Source organism: Molothrus aeneus, chromosome Z, assembly GCF_037042795.1.
Source record: "Molothrus aeneus isolate 106 chromosome Z, BPBGC_Maene_1.0, whole genome shotgun sequence".
Taxonomy (NCBI): domain Eukaryota; kingdom Metazoa; phylum Chordata; class Aves; order Passeriformes; family Icteridae; genus Molothrus; species Molothrus aeneus.
Window position 1 is genome coordinate 61,959,214 of NC_089680.1, and position 16,182 is coordinate 61,975,395.

Below are 16,182 nucleotides of genomic sequence, written 5' to 3' on the forward strand. Positions count from 1 at the left end.
TAAAAATCAATGCATAAATAAAGCAAAACATATAACAAAGAATATAAGAAATATTCTAAAATAACAAGACAGAAGAAAAAGTGGTTTTAACATATAAAATAGCAATCAAACAACAATCTTCCCTATCATCTCCTATGCATATACTAATATATTTATTACAGTGTCCAGAAACATCAGATTATTTCTTCAGAGAAGTATTTCTTCAGATTAAACTTAATCTTGTCTTCAAAGCTCTCTCTTTTTTAGAGGAGTTTCATTCATGTAAAAACCATGGTATTGCTTTGCATACTTTGTCACCTAATTCAAGTCATTAAACACAAGGAAATAGTGTGCTGATAAGATACACACAACTTAGTCATCAGTATTGCTGGTCAGGAAAAGGTAGCACTTATTTTAAATCCTAATAATCCACCACAGCTATGCTATTAATAATAATGCATTCTATGTACTACATTTTTAAAAGTTCAGTAAAATACGTGCTCTGAAATCTAGATTGAGAATAATAAGTAAATACAGAAAACCTTTCTGAGATGCCAAAAATCAGTACCAAGGTTGGTCTTACCCATAAAAGTCAGACATCACAACAGGTTCATGAAGTCTACCCAACTTCTGATTTATAGGCTAAGGCATTTCCTTCTCAAGAGTTTCTAATGAAATTATGAACATTGTAGTAAGAATATAATTTCTTTGCCATCACAAACGTTTTGATTTTATGTTATACACTACAGGAGTTGAAGAGAGGAGCCCTACATCTAAATATTTCCCCTAAATAAAATAATAGTGCTTATAATCCTCAATATCTCTTTCACATAGACCTTTCTCTATTCTCAGTCAACAGCAGAGAAATTATAGTACCTCCTGCTACATTGCTTTTAGCATCTGTGCTCACTGTGCTTATTTCTGGAGAAACAGAAAAGAGCAGAAGATGGCAAGAACTCTCATATGACTCACGAAATATTGGTCATCATTAGTGCCATATGGCCAGATGGAAAATTAGCACATACAATGTTTTTTTTTTTCTTAAGGATATTCCTTTGTTTTGGGCTATGGGGTTTTCCTGCTATCAGGAATATTTTTTTGTCTGAGTGAGAGTCATTGAAATAAAATTGTCTGAGACTAAGACTTTTCTAATCTTGGTAGTTGTTTTATCAAAAATATTTAAAAACCTATTTTTGAACTCAATTGCTATTTTATTGTACTAGTTTGTTTCCTCTTCAAAAATACGTATATGTGACTGAAGACATTTTTTTCCTCAAATGATTGTTGTCTTATGCAGGAAGACAATTTGAAAATAGAACATGAATTAATCTAGCGCTCATGCAAGTGAAAAATACTGGCTTCAGAACAAAACAATGGAAGTACATTAACTGCATTTTTCTCTATGTTTGAAAGTGTCTTTGAGTCTTGAACTGCAAGCTTCTTATTTTTTTCACAACAGGCTTTTTATAAAACCACTGCTAGACATGTACTACTGTGTTAGATGGTCATCTTGCTTGAACCAAGGGTATTAAAGATTATATTAACTGGCAGCATTTACTGTGGAGTGTGAGCTACATGCAGAATTATTTGCCATATGCTTCTTCCTTCATAAAAGTGTTTAACTCACATAAAGTACCACTGAAGGTAGAATTATGGAATTTCCTGGATTTTAGCTGAGAATCTACTGGATGCCAAGTATTATGAAAAGATGGGCTGACAGATCTCTTCCTCACTTTACGCATTCATTTTTAATTTTGAAGTTCAGGAGGGAAGTATTTTGTTATTTCAGTAAAGATTTATTCACACTTTCACAACACTGTAACACAACTTCTGGTGAAGAATAGATAAAAAAATACAGGTTGAACACGTCTTACATAACTTTGACCTTGCACTTGGTCTTACATTGTCCTGTACTTAGAATTACTGCATTTTTAAAAAAGACAGTCTCCAGGGTCAACAGTGGAATTACCTGCCTTTTTGAATGTACTTTTTTCCAGAGTCAAGGAGAACTTACGTTCGAGTGACAATCATAAAGCTATAGCCAATAGACCCAACTCCAACAAGGAAATATGAAAGCGGCATCCTGAACTTGAGCCACCCGATTGTCCTCTGGTTATTGTAATAACCATAAAAGAGTACAGAATACTGTGCAAAGCCCTGAAAAGTCAGAAAAAAATTATAATGTTACTTTGTTATACTTTTATATATAATGTATATAATCAGTAAATGTGTCAATAGCAATATATTAAAACATTCATTTCATTGAATTCAAATTAGTTACAAATATCACTATAATAAAGCTCACAGGATAGGAATAGTGTACCTTTATTTTAAAAAGACATAGGATATTTCGTAGCAACTTCAAAATCTTTTAGAACTGGTCATTAACAATCCCTCTACAATTTAATGAGTCAAAACTTCATCATCAACATACTTCTTGTAAAGAAAGAAACATATTGTCTTACAAAAATTGTTTTTCAGATTACTTGCAGATAAAATCACATTTTTTTAACTTAATTTTCACCTTTCTAAAATTTATTTGCCTGAATTTGATATGAAAGTCTCGTATGCCTTCTTTGTCTAATAACAGTTGTCTGCTGTTCATTGGTTGATCATTCAGTATATATGATAACCAATAGGTAGGGGCATTTTATAGGAGATTATTCAGTATGTAATTCTTTTGCACACTTAAACTCAGTTCTAAGGCTGTAAAAAATGCACTATAAGTTCACTATCTTTCTCTGCAATTCAAAGTCTCTCTTCTAAATATCCTAATATGAATTTCCCTCTCTTCTACGGCTCAGACAGATGATTTTTCTAAATTTCAACAGTACATTATTGACTGTAAAAAATTGCTGGTGTCTGCATGGATAAAATAGTTAAATCTTCCTGGTAATTCTCAGGTTAGTGCAAGAACTGATCTCTTAGAAGAAGGCCAAAACCAGAGCCTTTACCAGGACAGCTCAGTGCATCCACAACAGTGGCAAACCTCCAGCTGGATGTAAGAATTCCAAGTGCAATATCTAGTATTTCACTGCAAAGTTGGAGGATAAACCATGCATAATTTTGACAGTAATTCAATAATAGGAAGGGTTGGTGAAATAAAAAACCATTTGCTACCCTTGTTTTTCAGTTGCCTACTTCCCTTAAAATTAGTAACATCTTCCTCTTTTATTTTTTCAAAACATGCACTTGATTTATTGAAGCTTTTCCTATACATGAAATGAGTCTCAGACTTATTTGAAAATGAGTCTCAGGCCTATATGAAAAACCTAATTCACAATTCTAAGCCGAAAATTAAATATTAATATATGGCACACATAAATATTATTCAAAATATCTTGATCCACATATCTCATTTTTCTTCATCTCTGACTAGATTTGAGAGATGTGCTTATGCATGAGGGATAAAAATATGCTCATCTCTAATAAGGCAAGTATTCTAATGGAGCACATTTCTTGCTAAGTACTAGTAAAACATCTACACCAGTCAGGACACATTCAAATTCAATAGTATGTATATTGCATATTTTTGGTCACCTATAGCATCCTATAATTCCATTTTAGCCCGGGTTTCAATATAGCCTAATGCACTCTGCAAAGCCTTTTGGATCCTCAAAAATCATTAAAATGCCTTTTTAGTCTCTGTGTTCTGCAAGTCAAGGGTAATTCCTGCACTGTGTATCATTCAGTTTGTTGATTCCACAGCACTTCACCATAAGATTAAAAATAACTTCAATTCTGTAGAAGTGTGCATGGAAGATGTCTTTCACTCCTTTCTGAGCCTAACATAAAAGACTACTGATGGAATATGTTATTGCAATAAAGCTTGAGACTCTAATATTTTATGACTGGATTATAATCTGAAAACTATATGTTAAAACTGAATTCCAAGTAGAATATATCACAATCCAAATACACTTCCCTTTGCCATGTCAGTAATGTGAATCAAGCACAAGAGAAAGCAGAATGGGCATGTTGAGCTCATCTTTTCTTGTCTTAGAGAGTGGTTAGGTGTTATGATCCATTTATAAAGAGATGTCTCTTCCCAAAATAAGGTGACCATAAGAGACCATACTCTGAATTCAACAGCACAGTTTTTACTTAATGGTAAGTGTGAGGGGGAGAGAGACACAGAGAGAGAGAGAGAAAGAAATGGGAGTGAGGGGGTGTAAGAGACAGAGAGAGAGAAAGAGGAATGGAGAGACAGAGACAGAGATTGAGTAGAAAGGTAAAGATATCACTATCACCACATGGATTCATGTGGCACCCTGCCAGTCCTTTTTCACCCTGGTCTTCTCAGTGGGGGAGTCCCAAGACATTCTTCTTTATACAGTCCAAGTTCCAAGTGTCCACGAGGTTCCCATAACTTGGGATGGCATGTGCTTCCTTTCTTGCTGTTTGCCACAGTGGGAATTTTTGTCCAGATGCTAACCAAACCTTTACCTCCCTTAGGCCTGGAATTAACTACTGCAGCATCTGTGCTCATCTCAGGTTCCATTATGTTGGCTTATCTAGTGGGGACAGTGTTTCCTGCTGCATTTTTTAATACCCTTACGTAGGGCTTCAAGTTCTTGGATTTTGTTGGTGTTTTGTTTAGGATAAAATATTGATCAGTGATGTGTGATCATTTATTTCTAAATTACCTGGTAGCATACAGGTGTTGCTAGCAGATGAAAGGTACTATTTCCTGTGATGTTTAAAGTACAGAGATGACAAGACACAGATGTCATTGTCTTCAGGGAACATATGACATTCTGACATACCTCAAGAATTTTTTTCCCCTCAATCTTTCATGTCTTTCATTGCCTTATTCTATGTTTATTATGTTTGCATTTGCTCCTTTTGTTAACTGCTACATTGTTAATTATTGTATTTTTTTCTTCACACCTGTCATTTTATTTCTGACAATTTTTAAAAACTTTTCCTGTCTTTCCACCATGCCTTCATCTATCTTCTCTGGAACACATTTATTTTACAAGCTTTGTTCTGATATTCTGTATAAAGCCCTTCTAGCCTATTCTCTTGGCAAAATCATCAAGTTGCTGTAATTCCTTTTTTCTCCAATATTTCCCTGATATATTTCTTTCTCATTTTATAATTTCAGTATCATCTAACTGATAATACTTCAGTATTATCTAACTCACTAGCCACATGTTTAGATTTATTTTTACTGTCACTCAAATACACAACCTCTAATGCACTAGATGAAATGAAATTTTAAGAAGTAGTCACTGCAAAATGTTATATACATATGTTTTCAGAAAGATCTTCCAATGCTTTTTTTCCAAGGAGAATCCATCACTGGCATTGTATGCAATCAAAGGGATAAAATGTGTGGAGTTCACTATTATTTTTAATGTATTTTCTTTTCTTTTTTTTCTATCTCATATTGCATTTTAAAATTCAGAATCTTAATTATATAAAAGCAGAAGACCAAATTCACACTTCAGAAATGGAAACCCAGTACCCCAGAATGACAAACTAGCTTTGAGATATTTCCCCATGTAATTTTGGATTGCTACATATACTGAGACATGCTTGTGAATATCAAGCTTCATTATGCGTTTTGTCTGAAAGAAACCTCTATACAGAGAGCTTGGGAAAAAAATATGAAAAATAATTTTCATGTGAATTATCTCCTGAAATACTTCATATAAACAACTGAGCATTAAATAATGAATTAATTATATTGCAAGATCATGCACTTACACTAAAATCCCAGAGGGTAGCAAAATTCATAGCAGTTGCTTCTTCAGCTCTTGGGACAGTTTTTCTAGGCAAAGAGCCATATGGCTTACCCATCAAAGCCTGAAACCAAAAAATGAGAGTCATTTCTATTTTAAAGAAAAATAGCAGCAAAAAAAATGGACAGTAAACTGTCATTTCTTTGAAAGACTGGTTTTATCTTCCTAAACTCTCTAATGAGAAAGTCCTACTTCTACAATTCCTTTCACTGCTCCTCACGTTATTGATTGCAACTGTGTTAGCATATATATTCAGGGATGTGTTCTAAATTTAAGGTTCCACTAGTATCAATGGATTGTTAACTGTGCCTCTTACATTCAAAGGCAAGAGAGAAGTGCATCCATATTTCTCCAATGAGTGGTGTTTATCTTACAAAGGCCAAAATTTTAATTTTTCTTGCATTATGGATTTTACTGGGATATTTCAAATGAAAAGTATGGGAAGATGCTAGGGAATCAGTTTTTGGATTTTGACATTTTCCCTCCTGTTGGCAAGATGCTTATTCAGGCACAGTATATCTCCTCATGGGGTCCTTTTGAGGTTCACTCTGAAAACTATTGGACATTTGTCCAATAGTTTTGGCTTCTAAGGAAGATCACAAAATGACAATGCAAGAATATGCTGAGTTGAAGTGGACCCACAAAGATTATCAAGTCCAACTCCTGGGCCTGCAAAAGATCATCTCAAAGAGTCACATCATGTGCCTGAAAGTATTTTCCAAAAGCTTATTGAATGCTGTCAGACTGGGAGTTGTGACCATTTGGGGACAGGCTCTGGGGAGCCTGTTCCAGTGCCCAGCCATCCTCTGGGTGAAGAATCTTTTTCTGATATGTAACCTAAACCTAAAAGCCCTGCTTTTAGAAGGGCAATATGGTGGCTCAAAGAAACCATCTTTGAGTTTCTTTGGAAGTATTACAAAGAATAGGAAGTATCGCATTTCATAGAAGTAATTTATGTCTGAGTCCAATATCTGCTCTATGTACCACTCTTAAAAGAGATGTTTCACAGTGTGAAATATGAGAGGTCTCTTGTGACTTTATAACCCTGTTACGCCTTATCAACATGTGAGTGTTACATCTGGAAGGATCCTCTGAGCCTCATGTGGATGCATCTTTCTATTGCAATTCACATTTAGACAAAATAGTCCCCCTGGAGTTTTCTTAGTCTCAGTTCCTCTACTTTGTTATGCACAGAACCACCAAAACCAAACAAACAAACAAATAAACAAATCCACTTCCCCAGACAACAAAAAATCCCCATATCTATGTCATCCCAGACTGCAAAAACCATTTCAGAAGACAACCCTGAATATATTTTTACATTCTTCTGTCCTGTTTAATTCAAGACCTCTCTCTGTAGAGACAACTGTCCACAAAGGAAGCCCATTTTTACAGGTTTAGTACAGTCTAATACTTGCAAATGGAGCATAAAGAGACTAAAAACCTGTTTAAAGCTGCAGGCCTATGAAATCTCACTGCAAAGACAGAAATCCTTTGGGCAATCCTCAAAGATAATTTAAAAGACTCCCACCTCAGGCACCATTACAAGACCAAAGGTCAATCCAAAGAGAATCATATTTATTCCATACATCCAACGCAAGAATATGAAATAAGATGCTACTGATGAGCCAAAGTGACCTGTGAAAATACGAGATGAGATTAAAAGGCAGATAAACTGGTTCTTTGAAGTTATTTTATCTAAGGATGCACAAAATTTATTAAAAAGAAGTAAAATCAGGAGAGGCTTTTACACATTTGATGGATTCAAATTTTAATTAATTTTAAATTCTAATTAATTCTAAATTTAATTTATTTTAATTATTTTCTTTATTACCATAGTTCTAATAATTTTTTGCATATTGCATACTAGATATCTTGAGATGGCTGGAAAAACAAGAACAAAAATATAAAACTATTAGTTAAATAGACTTTCTAGGGTCATACAAAAGCTGTGATGCTTGCTATTATTAAGTAATCTCTAGAAGTATGTTTCAATTTTTATCTTTTTTTCTGTCTGATGTGGATTTTAAGCATTCTTGACATACTAAACCAGAACCAGCCCAGTTTTAATGGGAAGCAGTGCAGAATTAGCCAGCAAGGAAAGTCTTTCCAAGATGATAAAACAGTTGTCAGTGCTGTTATAAGAGTGCTGACCAGATTTTTTTCACTAGAGATGAAAAACATTATCTGCAAGTGTTTGTACCCTTTCTTTCTCTTATCTTCTGTTTATGTGCTCCATCTGTAGCCAGGTGTGCAGGCAGTCCCACCTCTAGGTCAAGTTTTTGACCTGAGACACCCCTGATCCAGACCTGTGCACAGATTACAGGCTGGAGGGGAAGCACTGAGAACCAAAATCCTGTTTTGACCCATGCTCTGTAAGTCAGGCCAAACAAAAATAAAAGCTCAAATTCAACCCCAGCTTGCTTTAACACAGTTCTGCTGACTATAGGAGAGCTGTCAGTTAGAAAAGTATTAGGTTTCAGTTCCATTACCATTCATTTTCACAGGAAAAAATGACCTTTAAATTGGTTTTTCATACACAGTCTAGTTTGGCAGCCTGGAGCACACCGATTGCAAATGAAAAATAAATCTCTCTGTTCAGAGACATTTATTTATATCATTATTTCCAAACTCTTTTGCAGATATATAACACATTCTTTCAGTCTGTAATATGAAGTTAATATATCTTGTGCTATTTGGGATGCATATATTCATATATGCATGTATTACTGTAACAGCTCAGTTGGTAGAAAATTTAATACACTTAAATGGGTATAATACCAAAATATAAAAAGAGGAGGACAGCTCTGCAAAGGGAGGAACAAGCCATTCTGTCAAGAATTTCAGTATTTTGAATCTGCTTTATTCATGGTTCAGAATTAAACCATCATTTTGTAATTTTGTGTGAAGTGGCCAATCTTAGCAGCAACCAACATACTGGGAAGTCTGGGGAGAGGTATAAATCAAGAGACTTTGAGTTAGTCTATCTGGTTGTGAGATGCAGATTACCCAATTATAACCAAACTATAGCCCTTGGGGGACACTACGGACTCAAAAAATACAGTACAGGAAATTATGAATATTTCTGATTTTAGGTTACTTTTGTAGACCTCTCCATGCCCCATTATTTCTTGTGCTCAAATCCTAATAGCCCTGTAGTATTGGGAATACCTTCTTTTCATGCATTGAGTTATGGTTCTTGTATCAGTTACCCTGATGAAACCTCTGCTATGCATCCATTTGGAACATTTACAGTGAGGTAATGTGTTGGAATACCTGCATCGGTATAGTTACTGCAAGCCAATGCACAGACAACTCATGTGCTTTATTCTTTTTCACCAATCAGGCAAGAACAGACACCTCTGGTAAGTAAAAAGCTTAACTATGGATGAGGACAATTTCGCCATGACTGCCCTCAGCTGCATTTTCAGAGTGGGCAGGGCCAAACAGGGGCCTGCGACAGGGAACACGGAAAATGTCACAAATGGACTGCACTAGCTGTGAACAAAACCAGTCCAAGTTTCACCTGTATTTTTAATCCACTCTGAGGTGCAACATGTTCTGCGTATGAATTAAATAGTTCTAAGTAGACTTTAGCCATCATTTCCTGCACCCACAGCCTCACCACATAAGGCATTGGCATGAAGATTGGTGTGCATTTTATAAATTTCATCAGTGGAATAGGAGTCGCCCTGTCCCAACACAGGTCTGTGTGATTCCCATAAAGTCCTTTTGCACAGATAATACTGAATATCTGTTTTGTAAAGAAAAGAAGCATTTGAATTTTTTAAATATAAATATATCATACATTAGTCAACTTCTCCTTTAAACATCAGAGCCCCAGCATTAGATCATTTATTGTCCGCATGAGGATTCAGCACAGCAGAGCTTGATGCCCTTTGTTCTGAAACCAGTCTCCCTGTTCTATAAGGGACTTGCATCTTGAAGAAGGGAGCCCACCATTCATCACTGGAACTTGAACACAAAACTGAATTGTGACAGACCCCTACTCTCAAATCTACCCTTAGTACTAATTACACTGCCTCATTCCTATATGGGGCATCCAAGACCAATATTGCACTCTCTGTGTTTTGTTATGTGCCTGACAATGAGAGAAAGAAAACTTACATGAAGCTCAAGATAATGAAAAAAAGAGGCAGAAATAATTGAAATATTTCCAGTATATATGTAGTCTATATAGTATAATCTCTAAAAAATAAATACAGACAAAATAAAGTGAAGGTGAATAAAGTGAATGGCTAAATCCCAATTAAACTTTTCTAGGATTAATTTCAACACTGGCTCTTTAACTGCTACCTATATAGTGACAATTTTAATCTGTAAAGTGATATCCTCTGAAGAAAATTTTCAACTAGTTATATTATCAAGCTTAATAAATATTAGTGAAAAAATAAATACTCATTGATTTTAAACTATACATTGAATACAGATGCATATACTAAAAAAAATTATCATTTGGCAGACATCAGAAATATCATGCTAGATCCTATTCTTACTTACTTTCAATCTCCTTAATTTTCATTTCCCAGGGTATGCAGGCTGTCTTAAAATTTTCAAAATCTCTTTGAAATTTCATCCATTTCTGGAAAGAGTCACAGAAAAGGAAAAAAAAACAAAAACCACAGCATCATCTCAGTGCCCAGATGCTCAGTTCTTCTTGAGCTAATGTAACCCCTTAATCATCCACAAAATCCATTGGCAGAATCCACAAAGTAATTGTTTGTGAAGAGCCATGTCCTTTTGTTTATTTTAATGTCTTCTACTGGATTTGTGTGAAGTTCCTATTTCTACCACAAGAAGAATTATTGCCTAATCACTTCCTTTCATGAAAATCTTTTTTTTCTTTTTCTCTTTTTCTTTTTCTTTTCTTTTTCTTTTTTTTTCTTTTTTCTTTTTCCTTTTTCTCTTTTTCATTTTCATTTTCTTTTTCTTTTTCTTTTTTCTCTTTTTCATTTTTTCTCATTTTTTTCTTCTCTTTCTCTTTCTCTTTCTCTTTCTCTTTCTCTTTCTCTTTCTCTTTCTCTTTCTCTTTATCTTTGTCTTTTACAGAAGGCTGTCTCAAGGGAAAAACTGAACTTTGGATTCAGTTCACACAAACACCCAATCCACACAAAGACAAATTAGCTTTCACAAGATATTGAACCCTTGCAAACTCCTGTAAAACAGCTGATTTTTGTTTTGATGACAAGTTTCAAAAATCAAACCATAAGCTTTCATTAGAAATATTTTCATGCAAGAGCAGTGAAAACAAAAGTTTAAAATCCATAGAGAGACAAGGAACTCTACTGTGGAAGATGAGTACCCATGGCAATAATCTCCAGAAGGCTTCCCATTAGCTTTACAGGAAGTTAGTGAAACAATCAGTTTACCTTGGTCATCATCACTTTGTATGCATAGAATTTTTTTCCTTTTCCTTTTCCAAGAGCACCTTCAAACTTCTCAACAAAAAGCTGTGCTTCCCTGGAAAATGAAGGCAAAAGAGAGATATAGATTATGTTATAGTAAATTTTATATTGTCTCTATCATAATAATGTTTTCTTTTTACTCCTCATAAAATCTTGTTACCTTAGTAATGTTTGAACTAAAAGCTCAGTATTTTTGTATTTTGCAGAAGACTCTATATGAAATGTCTATGTAATGCAAAAATACAAGCAACTTAATTCACCTGATCTAATACAAACATATTTGGAGCTCTCAGATCTGCCTTTGTCCAGTTAAGGTTACTATATATGTTTAATCACAGTAAGTCAGTAATCTGCCTTTTGCAGTTCAGCTACTGCCTATTTATGTGATGCACAAACAGTTATTCCTGTTATTCTGACAGTTATTCCAAAAGAAGAAAGAAGCATCTTCACGAGACATTGTGGGTCCTTGGCTGTGATCACCTTTCTTGCTTTCTGTAATCCTTTGCTTTTTCCTACTCTTCTAATTTCTTCCTTGTTCTCTTCTTTGATAGTGAATAAAAGTGAATAACCATTTTAATTACCAACATTTTATCTCTTTTGTGTCTTAGTTATGCTCTGGATACCTTTGACCCTCTCCCCTCTGTTTTCTCAGCTTAGGATTTATTCCCATGGACAGAGATGTGTACACTAGAATTTTGGTTCCCTTTGTCCACCCCTCTCAATACTACATTTAATTTAGCCCTTCTGAATTTCTGTATGTATCTTCTCCAGCTGTACCATTCCCACAGTAATTTCTTTCAGACACTGGTCCCCAAAAGGCTAAAATTTTGCCTATAGAGATATAATTTAAATAATATAAAGATGAAACGAAGAGTTTGAAACTCTTTTTAAAATGCATAAATCCCATGGATAAAAACAATAAAGAAATGAGGTCCAGTGCACTCTAATGTTTCCTCTATTTAATCCAATTTTCATGTATGACTTTCCACTATGTCTCTCCTGAGAAAATGTGCTCTATAGGCTAAATGTCCTAAACCACTGGACAACAGACTAAGGATTCTTTACTCTCAGTGTACATACAATGCTGTAAACTGTTTTGTTGTCACACTGTATAACTTCAAAGCACTCTATATTATGTTTATTATTATTATTATATGGTATTGCCCAAAGCATCTGGGAGAAGGTAGACTATTGGGAAAATACTAATTGTGATGCATATTGATGCTGATGCACTTTTCTTTCTTTCCAGAACTGCTACAGATAAGTTTACCAAGTGAAATTAATTATCATGCTACTATTTTCTGCTCATATATTTTATACAAGAAAGGAAAAACATAGTTTTAAACAGCAAAATCTGGCAGCGCTAATGACAATATAGCAGTGTAGTTGAGATACAAGAGAATTAAAATTATATGAGAGGAAGGCCATTAGCCATGACATAACTTTTCTAATTTAATGGTTAAAAATCTCAGCATCTATAAAAGTAGCTGTGTATTTTTAGTAACTGCAAATGCTTAGGGTAATCTTCAGTCTGAAGATCTATCAAAGCTTTTCACAGCTTAGACATCCACTGCAACAGTTGCTTTAACTTGCAGTACCAAGGATAAGCACACATAAGTGCAAAATTGAGTTATTGAATTTAATTTTCAGCCATTGAGAACTTTCCTTATTTGAGAGTCCTCCGAGAACTCTCCCCTTCCATGTGCTTTCACCCAAACTCTGCTGGTGAAACATCAGGGCCAGTGTAAGTTCACCTGGCCTTCTCAGGACTACTGCATGCATTTTCCAGCATTTGAAATTATAAATGCTAATCTAATCACCTTTTTTTTCTCTCTATAGCAAAAGTAAAGATTCAGATTAGAAAAGATAAAAATACCCAGCCACCCCCACAGCCACAGAGCCCACCTATTGATCACATCAAACATGTTTCTTGAGGATCAAGTCAGTGTACCTTTAAGGGCGTAGATCCTTTATTTCCAATCTTGTGCTTCTAGATCACATTTGTATTCTGGATCGTTACGTCTGATCTTTCTGTATTTAGCTAGTACTGACACTGATTGATGATTCTTTATTTTCCAAGCCACTCTGAGTCCTTTACAACACACTGCTCACATATCATTTTTTCATTTTGATTCTCAGAAAAATCAATTACATTTCAGCACTTCCAAGTAAGTAGTAGAAAACAGATTAATTCTGCTTCAGGAAACCTGTGTCCAAGGGTTGCCTTTAAACCCAAGCCTCAGGATCCAAAATCTTACTGCTTTGTCAACAGATATAAGGGCGTCCTGACAGCAGATGGCAGCTTCCTCCCAAATTCAGCAGACAGTGCTGGAACAGTGCCATAAAAGCAGGAAGACTCAATAAACTGCATACCTACCAATCTCCCTGGTCAGCATACTATATTCTACGATCACTTCTATCACTGGGTAATTCAGGCTTGTTCATGAAAATTTTCTGAAATCAAAACCTATAGAGTAGAAATCTTGTGTTTTCAGTCATTGGTTATGTTATGCTGCAGAATATGAAATTTTCAAATTTTAAGTCAGGGTTTTTTTTAGAGTGGAGCAATAAGTTAGAAATTTAAGAACATTATGTGAAAACAGCAATAAATACGTTAAAAAATCCTTAATAGCATATATGAGTACTTTTTACATCTATAGGTGAAACACTCAAGCTCTCCACAAACTTGTTCTGATACAAAATAAAGCTAAGCCAAAACAGGAAGGAATTTTCCACTATCAAATTCCTAAAAAAAATTTATCTTAAACCCCTTTTTGAATTGTTTTAAATTAATACTGTAAGGTTTTCTACTGGAATTAGTTTTTCTTATCCTCATCTGCCTCCTGGACCCCTATAATGCAATCTTTCAAGTGTAATCAGTATTTAAGCTTTTTCTTCGGGACAAACCAAGAAATTGCTTTCTGGAGGTGGTGATCTGGACTATAGATCTTATGCTGCTGATGCTCCTTGAATGCTTCCCTGGATTCTGCTTTACCAGTGGCTGAAATTTCCTCTCTCCTTGCACCCCATCATTCCTAAATGTTTTATAACATTATTTTCACTGATTTTCATTTGGTTTCTCTGCATTGGATTAAGTTCATCATTGCATCACAAACAGCCATTTCTTACTGAGTGGTTTCAAGTGCAGTCAACTGAGTTGCACAAGAAAGACTGGACCAAGAAAACTGTTGGATCCACATGTGCACAATATTTATGAAGATATTTTCATGTTTCATCATAGAAGCATGAAGCAACTTACACTTTCATTTTCTTAATAAATTGCTTTCCCATTCTGAAAAGTTTGTTGTATAATTGCTAAGTCCGAATGGTGGACTTGCAGTATCATTTTCACTTTCATTTTCTTTTATTCTGGTCTAATAACAATGAACTTTAATTTATTTTTTTTATTAGTAGAATTGCTGGTATTAATGCATTGACCATTAATGCACACAGATCATGACAAGAAGATATTTCAAACATGCATTAAAAATGGCAGCAATAATGTTTCCAATTCTTGTGAAGTAATGGCCAAAATCATCACAATAGTTAATAATCACCACATAATTAATAAAAGAGTAGCACGTGCTATATGGGCAAAAGAGAACAGAGTGACTGGAATTAAATCCATCTGTCATCCAGTTGCACTAGTGCTCGCCAGGGCTCAGTACTGAGGGCAGTCCTGCTCTATTGATATCTGGAGGAGGAGATCAAGGGCACCCTCAGCCAGTTTCCCTCCTCAAAGGAGGTTGTAGTGAAGAGGGAATCAGTCTTTTCTTCCAGGTACAAGAAACAGGACAAGAAACAGTCTCAAATGGTTTCAGAGGACGTTTAGATTAGATATTACAGAAAGTTTCTTCACCAAAAGTTGTCAAGCATTGGAACAGGCTGCCCAGGTAAGTGGTTGAATCACCATCCCTGGAGGTTTTGAAAAAATGTGTAAATGTCATGATGAGGGACTTGGACTAGAGATGGACTTGACAGTGCTGTGTTAATGGCTGGACTTGATGGTCATAAGGCTCTTTTCCAATGTAAATTGTTTTGTATTATTGTTATGAAATTGAAAAATTACAGAAATTACTTTGTGAAAGAATAGTGGAAGTATTTTTTCACTGTTGGAATAAAAGAAATCAAGTTACCTTTGATGTTCTACAGGCATATCTTACATTTTCGTAGTTTTACCAATAAGATTCTAAATAACATTTTCATATTGCTTATGATGCTGGAGTCATCAAACAGAATATGCGTTTTCTCTCCTCATCTTATCTTCCCCCACCAGCTCTGCAGCAGATTAGTGGAAACTAAATAATTACTCCACTGAGTACTTACTCCTGACTTCTGTTTGTAAGTTACTTAAATCTCCTGACCTTAAAAGTTCAGCATCAACTTGGCACCATTCAGTCAGGGACGAGGCTTGCCATGTCCTTTCCATGTCTGTGATACATGTTCATGTTAAATATAGTTCAACAGATTACTTAACTAAGGTTTCTACCTTGATGTCTAATACCTCTATTTGTACAACCCTGTGGATTTCTGTCAAATTTTTACCTTTCCTCCATTTCTTTTGTGCTATAAATAACAGGAAGAATAGGCAACTCTTAGAAATACTTTAGAAGCCACAACAAAAAACAAAAGTACATGTATACATATTCATGCCCACTTGGAAGTATTGTGATTTAACAAACATGAGGATGTGTCAAAAACAACGCAGACCAACAAAACCAAGCTTTGTAATCACTGGTATCATGTGTTAGAGGTAAATTATCTGTATCACAAGATAGGCCAAAGTGTCCCCCACTAGCTAACTGTGAATTTACAGAAGCTTTAGAGAAAGCTTATTAATTGAATTATAGATGCAAGAACCAATAAATGTTTCAGGGGGCCAGGCATTATTGTCCCAGAGAATCCTGAGTTAATTATTAATACAAGGTGTGGAGTTACAGCTTCCAAAGTGCTAGGTGTACAGTGCCTCCGGCACTTCTGTGCTGCAGAGGGGATGCATTACAGCTCTTAGAGCTTGTTGCTAATGAATA

The 16,182-nt window shown here is 35.1% G+C and overlaps 1 protein-coding gene across 1 annotated transcript in view; it reads right to left on the minus strand.

Moving 5' to 3' along the window:
- TMC1 (transmembrane channel like 1) overlaps nucleotides 1-16,182 on the minus strand; it is a 55,364-nt gene that overhangs the window by 16,871 nt on the left and 22,311 nt on the right. The window contains exons 5-9 of the mRNA XM_066569537.1: nucleotides 11,117-11,207; nucleotides 10,248-10,329; nucleotides 7,258-7,364; nucleotides 5,692-5,790; nucleotides 1,994-2,136 (exon numbers count right to left, since the gene is read on the minus strand). Of these exons, the coding sequence (XP_066425634.1) occupies nucleotides 1,994-2,136; nucleotides 5,692-5,790; nucleotides 7,258-7,364; nucleotides 10,248-10,329; nucleotides 11,117-11,207 (522 nt within the window). The remainder of the gene's footprint in view (nucleotides 1-1,993; nucleotides 2,137-5,691; nucleotides 5,791-7,257; nucleotides 7,365-10,247; nucleotides 10,330-11,116; nucleotides 11,208-16,182) is intronic.